This window comes from Gekko japonicus, unplaced genomic scaffold (genome assembly GCF_001447785.1).
Source record: "Gekko japonicus isolate JY-2015 unplaced genomic scaffold, Gekko_japonicus_V1.1 scaffold1718, whole genome shotgun sequence".
Lineage (NCBI taxonomy): Eukaryota > Metazoa > Chordata > Lepidosauria > Squamata > Gekkonidae > Gekko > Gekko japonicus.
The window spans coordinates 267,120-293,707 of record NW_015165294.1 but is presented as its reverse complement, the minus strand read 5'-3'; the positions used below and the strand labels follow the sequence as shown (position 1 = coordinate 293,707).

The 26,588-nt window shown below is 43.6% G+C and overlaps 1 protein-coding gene across 1 annotated transcript in view; it reads right to left on the bottom strand.

Moving 5' to 3' along the window:
• NELL2 (neural EGFL like 2) overlaps window positions 1-26,588 on the bottom strand; it is a gene marked incomplete at its 3' end in the record, with an annotated part of 165,179 nt that overhangs the window by 90,767 nt on the left and 47,824 nt on the right. The window contains exons 8-9 of the mRNA XM_015410366.1: window positions 25,505-25,633; window positions 22,665-22,767 (exon numbers count right to left, since the gene is read on the bottom strand). Coding sequence (XP_015265852.1) covers window positions 22,665-22,767; window positions 25,505-25,633 — 232 coding nt within the window. The remainder of the gene's footprint in view (window positions 1-22,664; window positions 22,768-25,504; window positions 25,634-26,588) is intronic.

Genomic DNA, 26,588 nt, shown 5'->3' with positions numbered 1-26,588 from the left:
GCAGTGGAGCCGGCGCGTGACCTGGGAGAGGCGCGAAAATCCCTTTTGCTAGCTACCGGTACCGAGAAGGTTCAGCGCAGGCGCAGTATTCCCAAGGGTGTGATGCACAGAGACCACGAAGAAGATGTAGAGACATCACCCTGCCAACAAAAATCCGCATGGTCAAAGCAATGGTATTCCCAGTAGTTATGTATGGCTGTGAGAGTTGGACTATAAGGAAGGCCGAGCACCGAAGAATAGATTCTTTTGAACTATGGTGCTGGAGAAGAGTCCCTTGGACTGCAAGAAGATCAAATCAGTCAATCCTAAAAGTAATCAACCCTGACTGTTCCCTGGAAGGCCAGATAATGAAACTGAAGCTCAAATACTTTGGCCACCAAATGAGAAGGGAGCACTCAATGGAGAAGACCCTGATGCTGGGAAAGATTGAAGGTCAAAGAAGATGAGGACAGCAAAGGATGAGATGGTTAGACAGTGTCATAGATGCAATGAACATGAAGTTGAGCAAACTTCAGAGGACGGCGGAAGACCGGAAGGCCTGGCGTGATCTGGTCCATGGGGTCGCGAAGAGTTGGACTCGACTGTGCGACTGAACAACAACAAAGGAAGAGAAGGAAAGGGAGGAGGGGTGTATTCTCAGTTAGATCCAAATGTCCTATGGTAATCCAAAAGTTCAAAGATGAAATTTCGATAGTTGCTTAACACTTGTGTCTGAAAGCAAAGTCAGGTCAGGTCTTTGTAACTCCAAATCAGGGAAGAGTAAAAACCAAATTATTTCCCCTAGTGTCTTTCAAAAAATAACAAAGAAAAAAAGAAGATCCACACTCCACCCCACTGAAGGGGAAAAAATTGGGTACGTTGCAAGATATCAGAGGTTTCCAATCAAAGAATTGAGTATGTTGCCACATGATAAAGATATCCAAATGCCAGAGAATCAAGCCAAAGCGCTCATTTCCTGCCCATAGTTATAAAGAAAAATCTGCAGCCGAAATCTCCTTTGCTAGCCGACAATCTAAGATCAATAAAGAGGCAGATGTCCCTTTAAAGAAGAGGCAATCTTTTCTCTATTAATGCAGTGAATTAGTTACTCATGCTGATGTTGGTGCTTGCTGTGGCAGGGTTTCTAACCCCCTCCCCTTGCTGGAAAGCTACATCTAACAGCCCATGTCTCCATGGGCGTTCTTCTTGATCCTGGCGTTGGAGGCGATCCAGGGCTCTCTCCCACCCGCGCCACAGTGCAGGGGGCCCGAATCAAGCCCCTTGTTCTGCCCCCTCTTCCCAAGAGAGCAGAGAGGTCTCCAAAGGGCCATAGACCCCTTCGAGGGATCAAAGAAGCTGGCGGTCCGAGGAGCAAGCCTAGGACACGTCCGTCCCGCCGCACTGCATTCCAATCCCAAAAACCTTCAGCAAGTATTGATGCCTCAAAAAACTTTTTCTTAAACATTCATCATTAAAACTCAGTGGCCAAATGAGATACTGGCAGAGTAGATATTGGCAAAAACATTATGTAAGTGCAGCAACTCAACCATTTTCTTATTTGAGAATTTACCTCAGACTTTATGGATGTTATTTATAGGGGTTTTTTTCTTGTAAACCACATTAAAATCCTCGAATAATGACTGAGAAAAGATAATTTTGAGGCCCCTTTGGTATTTTGAATAGTATGCAGAGTGAGGAAAAATATGTCTGATTAATCTGTAAATAACTTCTAAGGGCAAATATCACTGTAATTATTTGTCATATATTCTATCTCTTGTCTCTTTATAATGCATGCCCTATAGTCATCCATGTAAAAAAACTAAATAACAGCACAATCCTGAGGACGGAGGTGGAAGGACACAGGAAGTCAGCTAGGAGCTATGCCAGCATATCACCAAGATATGCCAGTAGAGCTCCCCAGAAGCATGGTACGCCAGCCAGGTGCTGGTGTGGCAATGCCACTAAACAATGCTGGGGTAACCCCCATGCCAGTGGGGAAAGAGGCAGATCTAGGGGCCATGGAAGGAGTTAGTCAGCTCCATAAGCTGTCACAGCTCAGGAATAATGGAAAGTTATGCCATCAAAAAGCAAAGCATTGTCCGTAGGAGCTCATACAACCAAAAATAAGAGAGCCAGTTTGGTGTAGTGGTTAAGTACGCGGACTGTAATCTGGGAGAACCAGGTTTGATTCCCCATTCCTCCACTTGCATCTGGCTGGATGACCTTGGGCAAGCCATAGTTCTGATACAAGCTGTTCTTGAAAAAGAGCAATCTCTCTCAAGAGCTTTCTCAGCCCCACCTACCTCACAAGGTGTCTGTTGTGGGGAGTGGAAGGGAAAGGAGTTTGTAAGTCGCTCTGAGGCTCCTTTGGATGGTGAAGGGCAGGGTATAAGTCCAATCTCTTCTCTCTTTTTCTTTATTTTGCACACTTAGAGCGCAGACCATTGCTCTATGGTAGTGAGAAAGACACAGAGAGGGCACTTAGTGCCACTGAGGGAGCACTTAGCATTAACACCCAAGGAATAAGCACAGTCCATGCTGAGTTGCTAACACGCCTTATAGGTATCCCATCTTTGGGGACACAAACCAAAGAGGCAACCACACACTGACAGGTAAGCAGGGGTGGGGATAACTGTCCTGGCACAGGTGTCCATAACTGCACTCTCTCTTCCCATCACACAAGCTCAGGAGCTGTCCCAACAATGCTGACTCCCGCAACTGAAACCAGTGGGGTGTGCATATAGCCCAAGCCAGGCCCACCCAGTTCCATGTCCCGTATCACATTACAGGGTATACTCCCAAGGGTGTGTATCTAGGAGTGATGCCCATGATGTCCTCAAGGGCAGGGACACTGGCAACCAAATATGTTTTGTTCCACTGCAAAACATAGCGGAGATCCACTAGTGCCCTGAAGGCTGACCTCACATATTGGTCCCCACACCCTTCTCACACACAGAAGCTTCTCACACTGTGTGTAGCTTGGACGAGGAATGGACTGGTGGGTGGTCTAAAATACGTGTAGCTGCTCTAGCATGGGGGAGTTCTCTGGGTCCCACGCTCCCTCACAGCATTGCTGGTATCGATAAGCCATGCAGCTTGACAGTGCTGGAGCAGGGAATCCATGTTGGATGCAAAGGTACTGCTGACATGGGTGCAGCATAGAAGGGCTGTAGACTGACATCCCAGTCAAAATGTTGGATATCCAGGGTGACCCATCAGCTGGGATGTCCCTTTACTTGTTGCAGTTTGTGGAGGCAAAACATTACCTTGAGGCTTTCGCCTGCCTCTCGCATCTCCCTTTGTGGGATATCAAACCAGGAGTCCTGGCCATGCTTTCCCAGTGCCTTTCCACTGAGCCAATCTTGTCTGTGCAATAGCCTCTGTCTGGCCCCATGGGGCTGGTGGTGATGTCAGGGCTTCAGTGAAGTGCCTAATGCATGGTGCCATGCCACCTTTGAACCTACCCAATGAATAGGATGCTAGTCTTGGGCATGGGGGCTATTGGGTCATGCTTGGCCTCTGTTTTTTCTTGTCTTTCTATTTTTACTTTTTCAGAGGAAGGGTGTGTGTGGCTTGGCGTTCAGATGGCTGTCCTGTCCCCTGCATGGGTATCCTTCCCAATGGGCTGGGGAGCTGCGCTGACCACATGCCTCTATTGGGGTTTCACTGTTGCTGGGTCTTCCCCTCCGTCCACTGCCTTTCCACGGCGGGACGTAGCATCAAGAAGCACCTGGTATTTTTGGCCACTGTGTGACAGAATGTTGGACTAGATGGGCCATTGGCCTGATCCAACATTGGCTTCTCTTATGTTCTTAGTGGCCAGATTGGCAGGCAGTAATTTGTTGTTTGGGGTGGGGTTTGATTGGCAGCCAGTAATTTGTTGTACCTGTGCATGTCACCCACAGGGCCATCATCTGCTGCTGTTCTCTAGATTGGTGGGTATTGCCAAGTCACTATATGTGCTTTCTCCAGTGTGCTTGCTATCCCATGTATGGCATGCAGAGGGATGTGTGTTGTTATTTACCCTGCAAAATGTCTATAGGGAATGGACCACTGGTGTTGCTTTCGCATCAGCAGCTGGCCGCCGCCACCACAGTAGCCTTCAGTACTGCACTGCAAATCACCCATAGAAGCTAAGTTGGGGATCTTCCAGACAGAAGGTTTGGTGATTGTCATTTGAGCTATCTCAAATGCATTATAATATTCACTTGTCTCAAATGCATTATAAACATGTGAAAATCGAATAAAGATATTATTAGGAGATCTTTCCTTTGCAACTTCTTGCTGTTTTAAGACCTTTGACAAATGTTTCTGTTGTAGATTGTTGAAGATCACTACACACAGCTTTCCTGGTTTTGAGTTTGCATCATCAGTTTTTATTGCAATAGTTTCCAAACTAAGATCAAGAAAAGTCTGCTAAAGGTTGCTGAAATGGCAGCACTTATCTTTTCTCTGATATTTTAAAAATGAAATAAGAAATACGAAGAATGGCATTTGTTCAATACCGTAAATATCTTGCCCTGACCTGGCTAGCCCAATCTCATTAGCTCTCAAAAGCTAAGCAGAGTTAGCCCTGGCTAGTATTTTGATGGGAGCCCTCCAAGGAATACCAGGATCATAATGTGGAGCCAGGCAATGGCAAACCACCTCTGTAATGTCTCTTGCCTTGAAAACCCTATCTGTGACTTGACAGCAAAAAAATCCAAAAATATCCTGTATCCACCTACATTTACCATGCAGAACATTGTGTTTTCCTACATATACAAAAATTAATATTATTGTGTATATTTTTCAGAGCAGTACAATAATCACTAGTAGTACCATCCAAAGCAGAGTTACATCCTTCTAAACCCATTCACTCTGATGAACTTAGAAGGATATAGCTCTAGATAAAATGGTACTGATCTTCAGAAATTAACTACAGAGCACTGTTATAAAACTTTTCCTGTCACTGCCAAAGCATTATCTCCTAAATCATGTTAAATTTTATATGCACTCAAAATAAGAAAATAGCAATAATGTGCTGAAGATATTTTTATATTCTGCAAACTCCCCTGGTGAAGTTGTAATGAAAACGGAAAGAGCTAACTTCTATATATATATTAAGAACAAGAAGCAAGAATGAACCTAAAGTGCACTTTCAGTGTGACGATATTTTTAATTCTTCACTGGCAATGTTACAAATACTATGATCATTTCACATCTTAAAAATGACAACTTTACACACATAGCCCACAATACTTTAACAAATAAAATTTCTTATTCCTTAGGTGGCTAAGGAAAACAACTCTATATTATTTAACATCAATTACTGAACTTTTCTTTCCATATTTTTTCTTAACATATTTTGTCATTCATGCAGATACCAGACTACTTAAATACAAGCAGTTTTAAAATGAGTTGCAACACTTTAAATGCATTAAAGTGGGTAAACCCAGCCTGTTTTCAATGAATATCAAGGCTTTCATGAAATAAAGGTAAGCAGAGAATGAACCTCTGCGGCAGTAATATATTACTGCAAGTAATTAGTTTTATTTTGAATTAAATTGTTCCAGCTGCCAATGCAAAAACTAGATTTGTGGTTTTATGCTTCCAAAAAGCCAGCAGAAAAGGGACTGTTAAATCCAGTGGCATACGCATGTCACTAGAAAGCACATTCAAATGCTCCTGAAGTCTGTGGGAAAACATCTACACTTGTAAACTTATGTTCTTAAAGAAATTCAAAGTGCCTTGTAAAAACGCACAGTCCAGTTCTACAAGTAATCCATGTGTGAGTATAATTTATTTACATATAATATATGCTGCTTCTGCCATTGCTTTGATCAACAGATGGCATTTCTGCAGTAAAAAAACTGGAAGTACTCTATATTAATTACTCTTTATGTACAACGGTGACTTCAGTATATAGAGTATATCCAGTTCTGTCCTGTGCACTTGACCTTACTTCATTTTTTAATGGTGTCTGGATTTAGTTGTGAACTGAATGTGACAAAATCTATTGAGGCTGAATTATGGCAACTAAATTATTGTTGGCAAGTCTAGAAATCTAGATCAATGGATTCTTCCCAAGGTTGACAAATTAGAGCCCGGATCCTCGCCTATTCCTGAATCTTTGAGCAGCAACAGGATTAAATAATGCTTTTTACCAATTTCATCCATTTTCTACCTAATCTAAATTTCACAATCCAAAATTATTGTTACCTTGGAAATAGGTTATTGCTATGTAATCTTTGTGGGGAGGCCTACAAAAGGTTTAGAAACCTTTAAAAATTAGAAACTGAAGTCCAGATTACAGCTAGTTTGTGTAATGGTGCACTAATACTGCTTTCAGACCAACACAGCTGACCACCTGGATCTAATCTCTCCTTATATATAAAAGCCTTTTGGTGGTAGCACTGTACAGAACATTCCACATGCTCCAGAATTGGTTGGCGCCCTGTGTGTCACTCAGAATCTCCCTATCCACTGGCTGCGTTCCTGGAGTCTCGCCTCCAACATTCTAAACAGTTTGCTGTTCCTCTCCCCCCCATAGCCAATCAGAACAGAGGGGTTATTTGCATATGCAGCCTTATTGGCCTTTGCCTCTAACATTCTAAACAGTTTGCTGTTGCTGTTCTGAGATAAAATGTGTTCTGAGGTAAAATACATTTCCCCTTAGTGCCTGTTGGGGAAAAACCATTGTTGCCAATCTCCAGGTGAGGGCTGGAGATCACTCAGAATTACAACTGCTTTCCAGATGGCAGAGATCAGTTCCTCTGGAGAAAATGGTGGACTCTGTGTCCTTATATCCTGCTGAGATGGCCCCCGTATGACAGCCAATGTAGCAGTCAGGGCTTCAGAACACGGGAGAGGCTGCAGGTGTGTGAGGGGTGGAAAGCTGAAGAGTGAGGGGGAAATAAAGGTAGGTTGATGATTGGCTGGGAAGGAGATAGGGTTGCCAACTCCGGGTAGGAAATTCCTGGAGATTTGAGGGATGGAGTCTGGAGAGAGGGTAAGGTTTCAGGAGGTGTGGGACCTCAGACAGTTACAAAGCCATAGACTCCACCCTCCAAGCCAGCCATTCCCTTCTGGGGAACCATTGTTGCCAATCTCCAGGTGGGGGCTGGAGATCACTCAGAATTACAACTGCTCTCCAGAAGGGAGGGGGGAGGAGATGGAAAGCTGAAGTCAGAGGGGCAGATAAAGGTAGGTTGATGTTTAGCTGGGAAGGAGATAGGGTTGCCAACTCCAGGTTGGGAAATTCCTGGAGATTTGAGGGGAGGAGCCTGGAGAGGGTGGGGTTTGAAGAGGGGTGGGACCTCAGACAGTTACAATGCCATAGACTCCACCCTCCAAACCAGCCATTCCCTCCTAGGGAACCATTGTTGCCAATCTCCAGGTGAGGGCTGGAGATCACTCAAAATTACAACTGTTCTTTAGGTAGCAGAGATCAGTTCCTCTAGAGAAAATGGTGGACTCTGTGTCATTATACTCTGCTGAGATCGCCACAGCAAATTGACACTAAGTGCCCAAGGCCGGGGCACCCGCCCAGAGCATCTTTGTAGAGCTTGTTGTATTTATTTCCACAACTAGCCTTATTCCTAGTGTAAGCATATTACACATGTGCTTTGAGACCTGTCCCTAAGCAAAATTCAGGGTGCTAAATATTATCTGTGAAATTTAAAGCATCATTTCCTATATAAGATCTCTTTAGTCAGGGTGCAGAATACACCACCCAGACAAATGTATTCTTTGTTTAAATCTTGAGACTGCCTTAGAGCTGCAACCAGCAGCACGTGCAAGGATGCCTAAAGCGCTGTTCTTTTTCTGCCTTTGTTCTGTTGTTCTCTTTGTGCCTTTACAGTTTTATTGAACATCACATGAGAAGCTATGTTGTTGTTGTTTGGCACAATGAAAAAGGAGTTATGGAGGCAGATTTGCATATCTCAGCATTAGTAGACGACTGCTTATTGGAGAAAACCTGCCCATGTTAGAAGGTGAGACTTTGGCCTCATGCTTGTTTATTATTTGGGTGGTAGCGAACAAAAGAATGGTGCTGCCAATAGAATGAAAAATGAAGACAATCAACTAGGTGGGTAAAAGAAGACTGCTGGAAACAAAACTTGAATTAATGATTAAAAAAAGGAAATTCTCTTCTCTTTGGGAGGGGAGACAAGCAAAGGTAAGAAACCAGACAAATTAATGCTTATGAAATTTCTGTTACTATCAGTATGGCTTGAATAACTCAGCTGAATAAAAGTGAAATGGATGCAAATTCTGCATTTCTTTTCTTCTTTTTCTTAATTGTCTCCATTGCAAATGTGTGTTTAACCTCCTGTTGTAACCTAACACCAGCAGTGATTCAAACTGACAGCCCTGCATGGTGTTTACACCATGTTCTGGCATGACCAGCTATTAGGCACTTGATCTGAAAATTTTCCTTTTTTCTCCCCTCAGTTGTCCAAATTTTTTTTGTCACATATGCCCTTATTAAAAGGTCTGGTGAAAGCTTACACACTGCTATATGTCACTGAGTTGGTCCTAATAAAAGATATTACACAGAACGTGTTCTTCTCTTTTTAGCTTTTACTTTTAACCCAATATGACTGTAATCAGAACAAAGTTTGAGTCCAGTGGCAACTTTAAGACAAACACAGTTTTATTCAAGGTATAATCTTTTGTGTGCATGCACAGTTTGCAGATATATGAAGAAGTGTGCTTGCACACGAAAGTTTATACCAGGTGCCACTGGACTCAAACTTTGTTCTGCTGCTTCAGACCAACATGGCTACCCACCTGATTCTATCTTTATGGGTGTAATCAATTTCTTTATATTCTTATTTCTATTTCTGCCCAATCAAAACAGTTTGTGCCATGTCAGAGAAGCTGCCACATGTTTGGCAAATGCTACTACACTGCTACCTATGTGGAGATTTAAAATACATTAAGTTTCAGTGTCATGAAAAGTACCATGTGTCCGGTTTCACGAAGAAGGTCGTCTGTGTGAGGCGTTTTTTAGGTGAAATTCATCACCCTAGGGTTCTCCCGAAGAGAGAACCTGAGCAGGGAAAGGGTGGTAGGTCTAGATTTCCCTCATTAATTAACTGAAAATATCAAATATCCTTCCTAGCTTTTTTCCAAAAACTTCCACGATCTACAGAATTTTTACTTTGTTCAGATGGTGATGACTGATTACAATTGACCCATTTCTGTTATATGGTTTCCCCCTTGGTTTTGATTTCCTTTCTTTTTAAATATCCTATAAAAAACTCTATGATACATTGATTTTGAGCAGTGGATAATTGTTGTCAATCACTTATCACCCAATAGACAAAAGGAGTAAAACATTTTTGCAACTGCTAGACTTCTTTTTGGATCCCTGTCAGAAAGTAAAAAGGCAACTATGTCATAGGAATATATGTCAGAATAAGATTGCAAACAAGGTAAAATATGCCTCCTGAGATTAGCATACAAAGGACACTCCAGAAGGATATGTGCTATCATGTCAATCTTACCTAAGAGATGGGGCAGATTGGTTCTGAATAAGGTAAACACATAAACCTACCCCTCATAACTGCTGAAAAGTCAGCATTTAGTCTGGCCAGAATGAATGCTCTTAATAGGCTTTGAGAAGACAACAGATAGGTGTAGGAGGGAAAAGATTTTGGAGGCAGAATACCAAAAAATTGGTATGAACATATTCAGCATACTCTAAAGGTGATTGATTGATTGGTTTTCCATAATTTCTTACCAAAGCAAATGCTGCCTGAAAGCCCAGGGTCTGGATAATGTCCATTTTAACATCAAGAGCCAATGAAGTATCGTTAAGCAAGGGTCTAACCAATGTTCCCTCTAAGCTCCACGTGTTGTGAGCAGAAATTCTATCTCATCAGCAAAAAAAGCTAGAAGCAAGTTGTGAGCAAGTCTATATTTGATTATTGTGTAAATTAGTTTTTTTAGAAGATTACTTCCATAACCTTGCAAAAACCTCAGAATAAATTCTTTTAAATTATATTTAAACTATATTTAAAGAATAATTTAAACATTATAAGTGAAAACAGAATCAAGTCAAATTTCACCTACCCCTTTCCACTATATTGGTAGACCTGTCCTCTGGAGGTCTACACACCCCCTTCCACTATATTTGTAGACCTGCCACCAGAGAACAGGTCTGCCCACCACAGTCCACCTGCCCTTGGACTGTCACCTTGTGCTGAGCCTTAGAAAACATACCAGCACATGGGGGGGGGGGACTCTTGCAGTCTACCTTGGTTGTTGTTGTTTTTTTAGTGAAACCTAACAAACAGGAAGGTGCTTAAATGTTATTAACCTGCCCGAAGTACTTATTTATTCAAATATTTATATCCAACTTTCCCCTGTGACTCAAGAAAGCTTACAAATCATATTGAAAAGCACAGTAAGGTTGTGCAAAATATATATGATTTCTCCCAGCTCCATTGTAGCCTAAGGGGACCATTATAATCAATAGGTCTCATCTCCCTTATATATAAAAGCCGGATGGTGGTGGCACTTCTCTAGAACATTCCACACACTCCGGAATTGGTTGGCGCCCTGGTGTGTCACTCAGAATCTGGCTGCATTGCTTGAGTCTCGCCTCCAACATTCTAAACAGTTTGCTGTTCCCCTCCCCCCTATAGCCAGTCAGAACACGGAGGTTATTTGCACATGCAGCCTCATTGGCCTTTGCCTCGGAACACAGAGGTCGTTTGCATATGCGACTTGATTGGCTTTTGCCTCTAACATTCTAAACAGTTTGCTGTTCTGAGGTAAAATGTGTCCAATCTCCAGGTGAGGGCTGGAGATCACTCAAAATTACAACTGCTCTCCAGATGGCAGAGGGTCGCCAACTCCAGGTGGGAAATTCCTGGAGATGTGAGGGATGGAGCCTGGAGAGGGTGAGGTTTCAGGAGGCGTGGGACCTCGGACAGGTACAAAGCCACAGACTCCGCCCTCCAAACCAACCATTCCCTTCTGGGGAACCATCGTTGCCAATCTCCAGGTGAGGGCTGGAGATCACTCAAAATTACAACTGTTCTTTAGGCAGCAGAGATCAGTTCCTCTGGAGAAAATGGTGGACTCAGTGTCATTATACCCTGCTGAGGTCGCCACAGCAAATTGACACTAAGTGTTCAAGGCCGGGGCACCCGCCCAGAGCCTCTTTCTAGAGGCCGTTGTATTTGTTTCCACAACGGGCCTTTTTCTAGTAGGCTATAATAGAGAATCAATCCGGGGGTATCTGGGGCTCGGGGGGGCTGTTTTGTGAGGTAGAGGCACCAAATTTGCAGCATAGCTGCTGCTGCCTCGCCTCAAAAATATCCCCAGTTTTCAAAAAGATTGGACCAGAGGGACCAATTCTATCAGCCCCAAAAGGAGGTGTTGCCATCCTCCATTCTTTCCAATGGGGGGAGGACTTTGTGTGCAGAGGCAGAAACCTCTGAGCTGGCATCTAAAATTTTGTGCGCCAGCACCCCCTAGTGCAACTTTGAGGGAACTATGGTCCTAACTACATTATACACAATGAAAGGCTGTATATAAGGCACTCCCAGCATTTTTTAAACTCATCAGATTTGGACTAGGTCCACCATGTAAGAAGAGAGAGTTTTCAAAGTGTTCTCCATTTTCCTGATCCAAACCAGACAGGTATGGCTGGATGTCCAACATTTTTCACGAACTGGAATATTTGTGAATAATGGCTACAAAGGAGAATAATGAAACTGATGTGCTTTCCAGTGCCTCTGCGATGAGTCTGGAGAAGCCCCTGAAATGTGGATACAAAACTGGCAAAAAAACCAAAAGTGCTCAGGGAACTGGCCTCCCCAGTCCCTTGTAAAAAAAAAAAAAAGTAACTCAGCTGCAGTTGGGGACTCAAACCCACACCTGTGGAGATCCCTGGACTATGTTAATTCCTGATACTTCTACTACTAGCATCCTTGGGGGTGAAGGGACTGGCTGCTCCCTCCTCCCCATCTTCAGGCAAACTGTGCATAGGTGGCAGCAGTGTGATGTGAGGGAGCCTTGACTGCATAGGCAGGCAACTTCGCTGTGTCAGTAGCTGCTGATCATAGGGGTATTGGTAGCATGCTGATCCAGGATTGGTGGATATCACTTTAGTTGCTATGGACTGTGACATGCGCTCTATAAGTTCATCATAGTCTTTCTAAAGAGTACCAGTTTGGTGTAGTGATTAGGAGCGCAGACTCTAATCTGGGAGAACCCGGTTTGATTCCCCACTCCTCCATATGCAGCTGCTGATGTGATCTTGGGTCAGTCACAAGTTCTTTCAGAGCTGTTATCTCAAGAGCAGTTCTCAAAAGAGCTCTCTCAGCTCTACCTACCTCACAAGGTGTCTCTTGTGGGGAGGGGAAGAGAAAGGAGTTTGTAAGCCGCTCTGAGACTCCTTTGGGTAGTGAAGGGCGGGGTATAAATCCAATCCCCTCTTCTCTCACTTCTACCTCTTTCACTTACTTCCCCTATGCAGAACAGGATTCTGTACTGGCACAATGCCAAATTTGGGCTCTTACAATGGGGCTTCCCAAGTCTACTTCATTTTTTTTAAAAATTATATATTTGTATCCCACTTTTCTCCCCAATAGGACCCAAAGCAGCTCATGTGGTTCTCCTCCAATTTATTTTCACAACAACCTTGTCAGATAGATTAGGCTGAGAGCATGTAACTTGACTAAGGTCACCCAAAAACTTTACAGACAGAGTGGGGATTTGAATTTATGCCTCCCAGATCCTAGTCCAACACTCTTAACCCAGTGGTACTCATTTCACAGCTTGCAGACAGCCACACTGTCCAATTATCAACTAAAAAACCACATCCTTGGCATAAGGTCTGCACCTTAGGGAGGCTCACAGCTTACCCATCCCTCCAGCAGTGGATGTTTCAATCACCTGCCAACTATAAGCCACACCAGGGAAAGGCCTTGCTCACCATCCTGAAACATGGGGTAAGTGCCCTATTGGGGAACAGTGCTTAGAAGAGCCACAAGTGGCATTTTACAGGAGCTACATGTAGCTCCTGAGCTACTGAGTATCACCACTCTAACCACTAGACCATGCTGGCTTTCCAGTTATCCTTTTAAACCAGCATCTGGAACAATTCCAACCAATTTGTGACTCTGGAAGGTTCTTTCCTCTACAAGTCAATCCTGACAGCTAAAACAGACTTTGTTAGGCAAATACAGTAAACATTGCTCAAACAAAACTACATTGTCCTGAATACTTATGTGCATTGTCTGGCTCTATGAAAGTCTCACACAGAGCTTTATAGACTGCCTTCAAACTTCTGGATGTATTCAGAGGAGCTCAAACATGATTACCTCTCAGTCTTGAATGTACCTTCGCTCTCCCTTAACTTGTGTGCAGAGCCAAGACTGAAGATTTCCTGGACTAGGAAGTCTTCACTACAATCTCATTTTGTGTGTATGTGAATTTGGGCTCTTGGATTTGTAACTTGCACACAAACTGGAATGCTGAACTTCAGTTTATTCCTGGTTTAGTATCCCAGAGTGTGAGTGAGAAATAAATCCCATTTTTTTGCACTGTTGTATTTGGATGTCACAATAAAGGTTACACTGAAGATTTCTAAACTGTTCAGTGTCGCTGTTGTAGGCAAACAGAGGTGGAAGACAATAGTGGGGGGTTCAGAATAAACCAAGCTTGAGGTTGCAACAAATAAACATCAGTTTGTCTGAATGCCAGCTTTGTATATGAAACAGTGAATATGAACAGCATTTGAACACCTAAGTGTTCTAATATATAAACTGATCTTTTTTTGGACCTGTGAATTCAAAGCACAAAATGGCAAGGTCCACTTTATGTGTCTTATGATAAACATCCCCTCACAATTGACTGTTTTCACATCCACATACTTTCTATCTCATGGCAAATTTATAATGTCAGCATAGTAGCAATTAGGTTCCTGTACAAGATCCTCTAATTTCAACTGTCTGCTTCTTACAATGTTAATTTACTGAATACTTTTACAAAGTTGTACAAAGCACTGGAGTCTTTATTTATTTTCATGATTGCATAAAAGCCCTTTCAGATACAATTTGCTGCGAGTTTAAAATAACGCCATAATTTCTAGACATGGATCATGTAGTAAGAGCTTCTTTAGTGATTTTAAACCTGTTCAGAATGTTTAAGGAAAATGAAGCACGAGAGGCTTAATCTGTGAATGCCACTCATCCCTGAAAGGTAAGGCAGGTATTTACTATTTTAACTTGTATCTCAAGCCAATAGTTTTCTCTGGCAGACTGAAAACATCTCCCCCCCCCCACACACACACATACTTCTTTCAAATTACCCTACCATTTTACAAGGTTAGATCCCATGGCATCAAATTTCCCTTGCTGCAAAGAGCTTTCTCATGATGCAGGAGATACTTATACCAGTTGAAGAGCCTCTGGCATCAACAGAATACTCTCCATGCCAGAGGAAAGTGTTGCACTTAGTGGAATGGATTTCTGGAGTCCAAGCTCATCTCTCACTACCTAATTCTTTCTTTGGATCACATAGACATGGGCTGAATTATGAAGTTGCCTCCATTTTGCATAGTCCTCCCAGGATGGATTGCCAAATCCTTCTGCTGGCTCACAAGCAAAGATTACACTCAGTGCCCCTAGACCTTCTTCTTCAATTGTTTATTAAAGTTTAAAAGATTACAGAGAATGTGACAGCATTATGCACATATGTGCCAATCTGCTGCTGGGATGCAGCCAATACACAACAGTTATGAATATCTACTTTAAAGAATAGATAGTAATTTATCACAAAGAATAAGGAAGATAAAAAAAGAATTAAGGGTGGTAGTTCATGCATTATTTGAATTTCATGATTATGACTATGAGCTGCTGTATTGCATATGATGGTATGTCTCTCCTGCTTTGACATCTGTTAAATCAAAGTTAAAAATCATGTGATATGAAAGACCGATAGTTGCAAAACAGTTGGATTGGCTTCAAAGGTGCCCTTCCTCTTAAGGGAGAACTCTCCCATGTGGAGACATGTACCTTTGGAGAAAAATGCTGAAATGTTTAAGGTATTATGTGCAACCAGGAGCAAATCCCGTTGTAGCAACAATACAACAAGCTCTAGAAAGACATGAGACATTCCCTCCCCGGCCCCCTGCTCGCTATCCGCTACCCAGACCCTGGGGGTTGCATGGCAAGGGGACGCACCAGCACCAGCTCCCTGCCCGGGCTGTCTCCGAGCACACAGAGGCCCAGCCCCCCATTTCCTCCCCTCTCCCGAGACCCTGGTGTCAAGGGGTGATGGTATGTCCTGCCAGTGGCTCCCTGCCTGGCCACATCCACCGGCCTGCGGGGCACCTCCACTGTGGTCCGCCCCTCAGCCCTTTTCCCTCCAGTTTCTCTCCTTGGGTCCCCGACCTTCTCCCCTCCCCTCAGCACCGCCTGCCCGTCCCATTGGGCTCCTCCCCTCGGTGGCGTCCCTAGCTGGCGTGCGCTGTTCCTGGGGCAGCTGCGGTGCTGCTGCTGCTGGCTGCCTCCCTCCCTCCTGGCTGACCACTGCCCCTCCCTCCCCTCAGACTCCTTGTCCTGCTGCTGCTGTGGTCGGGCCAAGCAGAAGCAGCGACCATGCTGGCCCACACTGAGGTAGGCCACAGCACTCTTGGCTTGTCTCCCTCATCCCCCTCCCTCCAGCCGGGGCCCGGCTCTCTGCCGCCATCACTCTATCACCCACCCATGGGAGAGAGGCATGAGGAGGGCGTGGCTGGAGTCTGCCGAGGAAGAAGAAGGCAGTGGTGGTGCAGCCCAGACCAGCTCGGCTCGGGGCTGGAGAGAGCCAGCAGGCCGCACCAAGACCAGCTGGGCCCATCCTCCTGCCTCCCCACTGCCATTGGCTGAATAGGCAGTAAAGACGTGCAGGTCTTGCTGCCTCCCCCAGTGGCAGGATTGGCCTTGGCCCCCTAAGCCTCTGCCCGCCGGAGCATCCATCTCGTCCAGTGTCTCCCTGTAGACTGAGGGTGAGAGGCTGGTTGGGGCTTCTGTGGGTGGAACTCCACAATGCAGCCAGCCAATGCAGCCAGTGCCTTCTGAGTGGCAGTTCAGGCAGCCAACTGATTTTGGCGCGCATAGAACTTTGCCACTCGAAAATGCAATTATTAATAAGGAGAGATGCTGGATTTAATTGCTCTAACCTGGAGAGCCCAGGCAAGCCCAATCTCATCAGATCTCAGAAGCTAAGCAGGGTTGACTCTGGCAAGTATTTTTATTGGAGACCTCCTTGAAATACCAGCATTCGGGAGTTGGGGGCAGACTTTATTCAGCCACCTCTCTTAATATCACCCAGCGCCCCAGCAGGAATCAGTCACCAGAGATTGCCATGACTTCCAGGTGTGTGTGCGCGCACACACACACACACACACACACACACACACATGGAAAACACAAAAAAACCAAAAACATATTGGATTGAATTGAATGGTCAAGGTCTAGAGAACAGGGGTGTCAAACATATGGCCCGTAGGCAGGATCCAGCCCTGCAGAGCTCGTATTCAGCCCGTGAGCAACTGGCTCCCTCCTTCCTTCTTCAGGGCTGCTGCAGCTGCTGCATTGCAACTCACTTTTGCCTAGTTCCCTCTGTTGCTTCCTTCTTCCTTCCAAGTTAAGCCTCCCTTCTCTCCATTGGCTGAGAGCTCCTCCTTTGGGAGGAAGTGAGGGGGAAGCAAGGGAAGGGAGGGGGAAGGAAGAGAGAGCCATGCCCAGGTGAAAGAGCAAAGTGTGAGTCCCGTGGCTCCTTTAAGAGCAGCAACGTTTTATTTCTGGTATAAGCTTTCCTACACTTCTTCAGAGGAAGGATGAGAGGGTAGATGGATTCCTCTGACAAGCACAATGTTCTGCTCTTTTCTTTGAGACTTGATATCTCTTTCTCTCTCTCTCTCTCTCTCTCACACACACACACACACACACACACTCTCACACACACACCTGTATGTGTGTTAAAAGGAAGGGTCACATTGGGATAAGGGGAAAGGAGAGTTAAAAGAAAATTATTTTGGCTTATTCTGAAGTTTTTTTAAGAGTAGAGTTCTCTGTGTCTATCTGGGATTTTCTTTCAAAAAGACCCTGATTAGGAATTAGAACACTTAGGCCCCGGTCACACAGGGGGGGGAAGCACGGCCAAAGCACGGCTTTTCTGAGCCGCAGCAAAATAGACACGTGTCGGCGGGATCAGACAGATCCCCCGAGCTGCCGCGCACTTGCTCCCCGGCACAATCAGATGCCGGGGGGAAGCCTCGGGATGCAGAGCGAGGTAGCCGGCTGTGCATGTGTGCGCATGCGCAGTTCGGACAGGAGCCTCGAATGCTCCTGAAGACGGGTGCACCGGCGATCGCACAGCTGCACTTGCTGCGGCGTTTCAGGCAGGTACTGCTCTTTTGTAGGTTCTTTTTTGCTGCGCGTTATCGGCCTGAAGGGACGGATCAGGGACGGGTGCGCTCCGCTTCCCAGATGTTGCGGTGTGATCACACCCGTTTGATGTGCCCCCGATCCGTCCCTCTTCCGGGCCTTAGATTGGCTTCCATTGTTTAATAATTCAATCCCACTGGATTCTATTGTTTAATAATGGAAGTAGATGGCTAAGTATTTAAAAATACATTTTATGGTTCCATATGTTCGAGTTCAACACGTCTCCCTTTCACCCCTCCCATCTTGCTGGCTGCCTTTCTTCATTCCCCCTTTGCTTTCATCACTAGTACTTGATACTGCTGTTGTGTAGCTTCTTTTTGGCTGCGCGTTATCGGCCTGAAGGGACGGATCAGGGACGGGTGCGCTCCGCTTCCCAGATGTTGCGGTGTGATCACACCCGTTTGATGTGCCCCCGATCCGTCCCTCTTCCGGGCCTTAGATTGGCTTCCATTGTTTAATAATTCAATCCCACTGGATTCTATTGTTTAATAATGGAAGTAGATGGCTAAGTATTTAAAAATACATTTTATGGTTCCATATGTTCGAGTTCAACACGTCTCCCTTTCACCCCTCCCATCTTGCTGGCTGCCTTTCTTCATTCCCCCTTTGCTTTCATCACTAGTACTTGAGTGGATTTGGCCCAGTCTGAAATCAGCACATTATTTCACGGAGGGACCCCCCCTCCAGTTTAAACAGATGAAAGGGGAAAAAATAGGACACAGGGAGGGGAAAACAAACAAGCATTTCACTAGGATTGCATCACCCAGCACCAAATTATGAAGGTTAACCACACCTACTCAATAGCACTGCTATTTGCTTGAGGACACTCTAGCTCTGACTTTGATAGCCACACAGGTGTTTTTTGGACCTAAATTGGAAGATGTTCTAATTCAGCAACTGTGCATTTGGCACCAGAGACATGGCTTTCACCTTTTGAGGCCTCACAAACATCTTTGTCATGTGTCTTTAGATCTTGCTGCTTAACCTTCCTCTTCCTGGTCCAATATTCACTTATTGGTTATCTTATTGCAATATGCATTTAAGTTATGTGTACCTCAATATTGTTTGACCTCTGAAGAAGGCCCCAATAGGGCAGAAACGCGTCAGGTCATGTGTATTGGCCCTTGTGTTTAGGCTATACTTTTTAAGAGGCTTTCATTGGGCCCTTATGTATGTTTTTACTGTCTCTAACAAATACTTGTATTTTTGTATAGTAGAAGTTTTAACTAGGTTTTTAATATTGGCCCTTCATTAGACTTTCTTCTCACATTTTTGGTTCTTAATTGAAAAAAAAGAAACCTAACAGTACAGCTTGAAAGCTTTATTAGTGGAAAGGAGCAAGAGTCCAGTAAAGGTAAAGGTTCCCTTGCTCGAAAGCCAGTCAAGTCATAAGAACATAAGAACATAAGAGATGCCAATGTTGGATCAGGCCAAAGGCCCATCCAGTCCAACACTCTGTATCACACAGTGGCCAGAAATACCAGTGCCATCAGGAGGTCCACCAGTGGAGCCAGGACATTAGAAGCCCTCCCACTGTTGACCCCCCCAAGCACCAAGATGACAGAGCATCACTTGCCCCAGAGTCCCTATCTATACCTTGTGGCTAATAGCCACTGATGGACCTCTGCTCCATATGCTTATCTAATTCCCTTTTGAAGCCGTCCATGCTTGTAGCCGCCACCACTTCCTGTGGCAGTGAATTCCAAGTGTTAATCACTCTTTGGGTGAAGAAGTACTTCCTTTTATCTGTTCTAACCCGACCGCTCAGCAATTTCATGGAGTGCCCACGAGTTCTTGTATTGTGAGAAAGGGAGAAAAGTACCTCTTTCTCTACCTGCTCTTTCCCATGCATAATCTTATAAACCTCAATCATGTCACCCCTCAGTCGTCGTTTCTCCAAGCTAAAGAGCCCTAAGCGCCTTAACCTTTCCTCATAGGGAAAGTGTTCCAACCCTTTTATCATTCGAGTTGCCCTTTTCTGCACTTTTTCCAAAGCTATAATATCCCTTTTAAGGTGTGGTGACCAGAATTGCACACAGTATTCCAGATGAGGTCGCACCATTGATTTATATAGCGGCATTATGATATTGGCTGATCTGTTTACAATACCCTTCCTAATAATCCCCAGCATAGCATTGGCCTTCTTTATTGCAGTCACACACTGTCTCGACATTTTCAGTGAGTTATCTACTACAACTCCAAGATCTCTCTCTTGATCAGTCTCTGCCAGTTCAGACCCCATCAACGTGTATTTATATTTAGGATTTTTGGCTCCAATGTGCATCACCTTGCACTTGGCCACATTGAACCCCATTTGCCATGTTGACGCCCACTCGCCCATCCTTGACAGATCCCCTTGGAGTGCCTCACAATCCTCACTGGTTTTCACCACCCTGAACAACTTCGTATCATCCGCAAATTTAGCCACTTCACTGCTTACTCCCAACTCCAAATCATTAATGAACAAGTTAAAAAGCAGTGGACCAAGTACTGATCCCTGTGGTACCCCACTGCTTACACCCCTCCACTGGGAGAACTGCCCATTTATACTCACTCTCTGTTTTCTATTAATTAGCCAGTTTTTGATCCATAAAAGGACTTGTCCTTTTATCCCATGATTTTTGAGCTTACTTAGGAGCCTTTGATGAGGAACTTTATCAAAAGCTTTCTGGAAGTCAAGGTAAACAATATCTATTGGATCCCCCTTGTCCACATGTTTGTTCACCCCCTCAAAGAACATTAACAGGTTAGTGAGACAAGATCTTCCCTTACAGAACCCATGTTGAGTCTGCCTCAATAGGTTTTGTTCATCTATGTGCCTACTAATTCTTTCCTTAATAATGGTTTCCACCAATTTACCCGGTATCGACGTCAGACTGACTGGCCTGTAATTTCCCGGATCTCCTCTGGAACCCTTTTTAAAGATGGGAGTGACATTAGCTACCTTCCAGTCCTCAGGAATGGAGGCCAACCCTCCACAGCCTGCAGTTCAGCGTCCCAACCACTTGAGCCACCGCAGCTCCAAGACTCCAGTAGCACCTAACAAAATTTGTGGCAGAACATGAGTTTTCGTGAGTCACTGCTCACTTCTTCAGATACAGCTAGAATGTGAGTCCATTGGTCCTTATATCTTGGAGTGATTTCAGATGCCAAATGACAATAGCAGGCACTGAAAATGAGACAGGAAAACTAGGTCCCAATTCAGTCCTGGGGGATACATTGAGCTTCATTATCAGTTGCAGTTAAGCAGTCTCTCTTTCTAATCTCCCTTTAAAATTCCCTGGTAAGAGAACTGCTACTCTTCGGTCAGCAATGTCCTGGAAGGTTAAATGTTCCCCTACTGGTTTTTGAATGTTGTGGTTTCTAACATCAGACTTCTGTCCATTTATTCTTTGCATCCTCCTAGACTGAATCCTCCTGGACTGAATTGAAACCTAGGTTTCCTGTCTCATTACCAATGCTGGTATCTCCATGGCTACTACACCTCTGCATATCACACCTAAACTAATCAAGCCTGCTGTTGTCATTCACCTGCTATTGCCATTCGGCATCTGAAATCACCTTTAAAAAGTTTTTATCTCCGAGACCTCATGTTATGTTTTATGGTACACATGGTCCAGCCCGACAAAGTGACACAATCATTTGTATCCGATAGTAGCCATGACACCTGGCCATGCACATTTAGCAATTCTGTATCTTTAAGTAAATGAATGACTAAATTAGCCCTCAATTTGTTGAGAGTCCATCTGTTCTATGTATTGACAGATGACATCTGAAATCACTTCACTTTCCAATATATAGGACAGATGGACTCACATTCTAGCTATATCTGAAGAAGTGAGCAGTGACTCATGAAAGCTCATTCCCTATCACAAATTTTGTCAGTCTTTAACATGCTACTGGACTCTTTTCTACTACTACAGACAGACTAACATAGCTACCCATCTTGATCTATCCCCCTAATGAAAGCAGTGATGATTCGTACAGTTTAGGAGCAACATGCTGTCATGGGACCAGAGCAAACATCTGTAGATTAATGACCACTGATTTGATCAAATGTTAATTCCAAACAAATGAATTCTTATTAACTTACTGAATTCTGTTAGTCATTATTGAGTTATTGATAAGGTAGGTAATTTCTATCATTAGCAACCTGCAGAAAAGTAAATCTCAAAGCCACTCATAATGCATGTGTAAACTGGAGAAGGGAGCAAATAATCTGGCATTAAAAGCCATTTTACATTTAGCTCTGTCCTGCTTGCACACAAGGGTAGGCAGTAATTTTCACCTCATCAGATCTTGGAAGTTAAGCAGGGTCAGTACTTGGATGGGAGACCACAGAAAACTCTTCAGAGGAAGGCAATGGCAAACCACCTCTACCTCTCACTTGCTTGAACACTCCTTGCTGGGGTCGCTGTAAGTCAGTTGCAACTTGACAGCACTTATAAACTTACATATTGCTTTACTAAACAGTGCATGATCATGCATGCATAGGTATTACAGACTAGATTAAATACAGAAAAGGAAATAAAATAAAAACTGTTTAAAAAGAGAGTTTACATATTGATATGTTAGCTAAACAAATATCTTTGCATGTATCAGTGTCTATGAACTATTTACTGCACACATTCCTATGTAACATCCTTAGGAAGACACTTAATGAAAATGCCACATAATACAAGCATGTTTATCATCTTGAACACATGCATATTAGAAGCAGGATGGATATTTATTTATTTATTTATTTTTCCAATTTATACCCACGCCCTCCCTGCCAGAGATAGGTCCATTAAACAACCCAACATATATTTGATGATATATCACTTAAAACAATACTCTAGTACAAATTTCCTTAACTGTATTAATGACCACAAACTCTGTTTTAACAGTGAAACTTATAGCTGATTCCTAGAGCTCAGACTTCATCCTGAAACAATGTTTTGTCCAAATTCACACTAATGGTAGTTTTAAAACAAGAATTAGATAGCAAGTTCTAGATATATTCTTCTCTGTAAATGAGATCTCTTGGCTGGATCAAAATCTAAATATCATTAAATTTCAACAGGAAAATTAAGCTCATTCTTTTATCACTACCCTGAAACAATCAATTTTTTAAAAAATTAGCTTTGGCTTTAGTCATTCCCAAAGTATTGATTCATCCTAACTGGAGACCTGGCCTGGGAACATAAGATCTATAAATATTGTAAAATGAAAATAGCTACCAAAAGAAGACCCCACAACACTTACCTTGACATTCCTTACAACACTTGCCATCAACATATGTAGGAGCAGAATTAGGTGGACAATCAGTAAGTGGACAAATCAGTGCTTCACATTGGATAGAACCATTCTAGAAATAATAAACAGGTTATTTTAAAAGTATTTTAACATAATTTGATCAGATAAATATGTTTTAGGTCATGTGGTTCTTTAATCATAACATTTTATTTCAAAAGGCCAAAAATCCAATTTTCTTCTCTTGATTAGGAAGACAGATTATATATACTCAAAAAGAAAATAATTCTGCATAGATTCCTGATATATGCATAGCAGATTTTTTATACACTGAGAGTAACACAACATTTCTTTAGAAAGACATTCTGCCAGTTGTATGAATTGATAGGTTGCTGTGAATTACAAAACTTTATTGAATTATAAAATGGAGATCAATACTTGCTAAGATTTCAAGAAAAAAGCCAGTACGTATTCTTTTTTAAAAATATAGTATACTGAATTTTACAAAGCTCAAGGGCAGTAGAACTTGCAGACACAGCTGTTTTATCCTCCTGGTCTGGGGACAAGGCGCCTGCCCATGGACTTACTTGCTGGAGGCTGGGAAGCCCAGTGCAGAACAGCCTCCCTGGCAAGTCTTGATGCTGCGGGAGCAGACAGCCAAATCGCTGTGAGCTACACCGGTAGACAGGCCTCCTCTTAAGGATGGCTGGGGGGAGCCCAGCAAGGAGCCAGTTGCATGCCAACCAGCAGGCCCTGCAGCTCCAGTGCCAAAACAGCAATGGGCAGGGTCCCCAGTGGTGGCTCAACAGGGAGCACCCCCAAGCCAGCCTTCAGTGGCCACTCCTGAGGTGAATGAGCAGGCAGAGTGGGGGAAGGCAAGCTTGCTCATGGCTACTGTGGAGCTGATCCAGATCTCCTGGCCCAGGAACCTGTGACCTGAAGGGTGGGAGATTGAGCAAGTAACCTAGACTGTCTTGGGCCAGTCTGAGCCAGGAGGACCTGGAGGAGGACTGATAGGCAGGGTGGCCCTGGCCAAGGATCCACTGGCCTAGGAATCTCTCACTCTCCTGGATCAGGTTAATGGGAAGGGAGGATTGACAGAGCCCAGGGCTGTCCCTCTCCCAAGGACTCATAAAGGCACACCCAGCAGTAGCCAGGGTCAGAGCTGTCTTAGGCAACTGGGAAAAGTTAACAGGCTGGGAAGAACATGGGAACTGGGTAAAGTGAACCCCGCCCCCCATTTGCCGTATTCTGAGGCTTCCTTTTGGGGACAGAAAACCAACCAAAAGAGACCCTGGACAGCCAGACAGGCTCAGGCCCAGCCCCAGTGGAACCTGACACTCCCTCTACCCCATGAACCCTGAGACCTCCAAAAACTGATGTTAGAGCTGGTAGAACCTGCATGTACAATAAGTTACATGGCCCAGGAGACTGCAATGAGGAGGGGTAGGTTCCAATCTTGTGCTAATGCACTCCTGTCAGAAGCATCGCTGATGAAAGAGGAAGGGGATTTCATTGTAGCCTTCACAGGTTGCATGGCTTTAGTCCATTCAGATGTTGCTGCTTCCAACCTCTGCATTTTAAAGGCCAGAGGGCAATTGGGGATAGAAAACAGCTGGAGAAAAATCACAGAGAAAAACCTTTGCATTTCATGGGATCTGAGCTAGTATCTTATCTTTGTGAAAATCCAATACATCATCCCTCTGATCCAGTAATTCTAATGTAGCACTGAGTAAAAGCAGAAGCTGCCCTATTTATTTCTCTGTTGGGAATGCATCAGCAACACAATGTGAGTGCATTCCTGATCACCAAAGATAAATGGAGTATCCGTGGCTTGCATGGAGGTCCATGGAGCTTCTGACTATGGTTGACATACTTCAAATTTCGCTACAATCAAAGCCATGTTTACATGGCTATGTATTCTGCAGCTTGACTGCATTTCCTTTTCCCAAGTATGCTGGCTCCTAATAAATGTATCAATATTAGAGGAAATATTCTTTTCCAGAAACATGTAAAATAAATCCCCAGAACCCCTCACTCACAAACTATGCCTTGAAACTAGCATGTACTCAGCAACTGATCTGTAGACCCACCAGGTATTCCAGTTTGGTATAGTGGTTAAGTGCACAGACTTTAATCTGGGAGACCCGGGTTTGATTCCCCACTCCTTCACTTGTAGCTGCTGGATGACCTTGAGCAAGCCATAGTTCTGTCAGAGCTGTTCTTGAAAAGAGCAGTTCTCTCAGAGCTCTCTCAGCCCCACCTGCCTCACACGTTGTCTGTTGTGTGGGGGAAGGGAAAGGAGTTTGTAAGCCACTCTGAGACTCCAAGTGAAAAGCAGGGTATAAATCCAATCTCCTCCTCCTCCTCCTCTTCTTCTTCTAACAATGGATGGATAGAAACAAACCTATTTCTTTTTACACAACCTTATATTGCTTCTAAACTATGCTAAGGAATTCCCTCTTCCTTGAGTAGCCCTGAGGAAGAGTGAGAAGAAAGAATCTCTTCTGTGCTGTACTCCAGCCATGCATGACTCTGGGGGCCCATTTACACACTGCAACATCTACCAGAGATATGACATTAGGAGAAGGGTGACTCGTTTGGCCATGCCACTCTTGTCGTACAAGACTCTTCCCATTCCCTTCCAGCATTGGATATAACATGAGAACAGGATCCAAGCTGATTTTAGAAAAACCATAAGATATGAAGAATAATGTAGTTGAGTAAACTATTTCATATACAACACTTATTTTTTTACCTCAGTAAAGAGATTTCACACCTAAAATATATAAGCACTTTAATCAAATTATGCAACCAGGTTCCTCAATGTCCATTCAAAATTATAGCCATACCAAGCAAGTGCAGTTCTTACAGCCATCTGTCCAAGATTCAAATTCTCTGTAGGTTATGCCTTTCATAGTGCAGGTTCTTTCGCAATAACACTGATCCAATCTATTCATCCTCTGCTCAGCTCGCGACAGCTAGGTACATATTCCACAGAGAGGAACTCGTTAGTTGTAGAACTGATGGCCTAAAACTACAGTAAAAGCTGTATGGATGAAATATTACTGAATGAGAAATTATGAGTATGGAATCAAATATCCAGGTACTTGTGAAAGAAAAATGCAAGGTTGGAACATAATCCAACTCTATTTTCTAGCTGTTCAAGGTTTTATTCATGCATAATTATTTTTGTGCTCATGGACTGTCCTATTTATCCAACAGGCATTCCAGAATAATCTGGATCTGGCTGCAAATGCCTTCTATTTCAATCATTATCATTCTGATTAAATAAGCAACTAAGATATGTTCTATGCACATGTGTTGGAAGTAAGCTCTTTTGTAATGAACAGGAACTTGCTTCCAAGAAAAACAAAATTGTGCTCCACATGGATTTTCCATCTATCAGCCTCCAGAAACTATTTTGATAAGAAATGCTGCTGTTGAAAAGACAGCTAGAGATTCACATGAGCAACCAGTTTTGAAGCACTGCATGGTACTGGTGAAGACTTACAGATTGTTTTAATTATGTGTTCAATATGTTAGCTTCTGGGGCTGGAAGAATTTTAGCTGTTCTAATCTGTGTAACAATATTTTCAGGTTCACGATGACAGAGGTGGAGCAAAACAAGGAAGCAGCCAAAGGAGACAGTGCTGCGATAATTAGTGTCTTCAACAGTATGTGCACTGGCAAGCTACTGTACAAATTTCAAGATCCACCAAGGCTACTGGGAGAGAGAAGGGAAAAAACAGCTATTCTCCATTTGAAAATATAAAAACCAGCAAAGTTTCATGATGGAAAAAAGGGAGTAAATAAATAATCAGATCTCTCCCAAAGCAATAATTAGAACACACAGGTCTTTGTATGACAGACCAGAAATAAAACATGGTAGTCCTTATATTTACGAAGGTGTGCTCTGGGACTATAGTTATATAG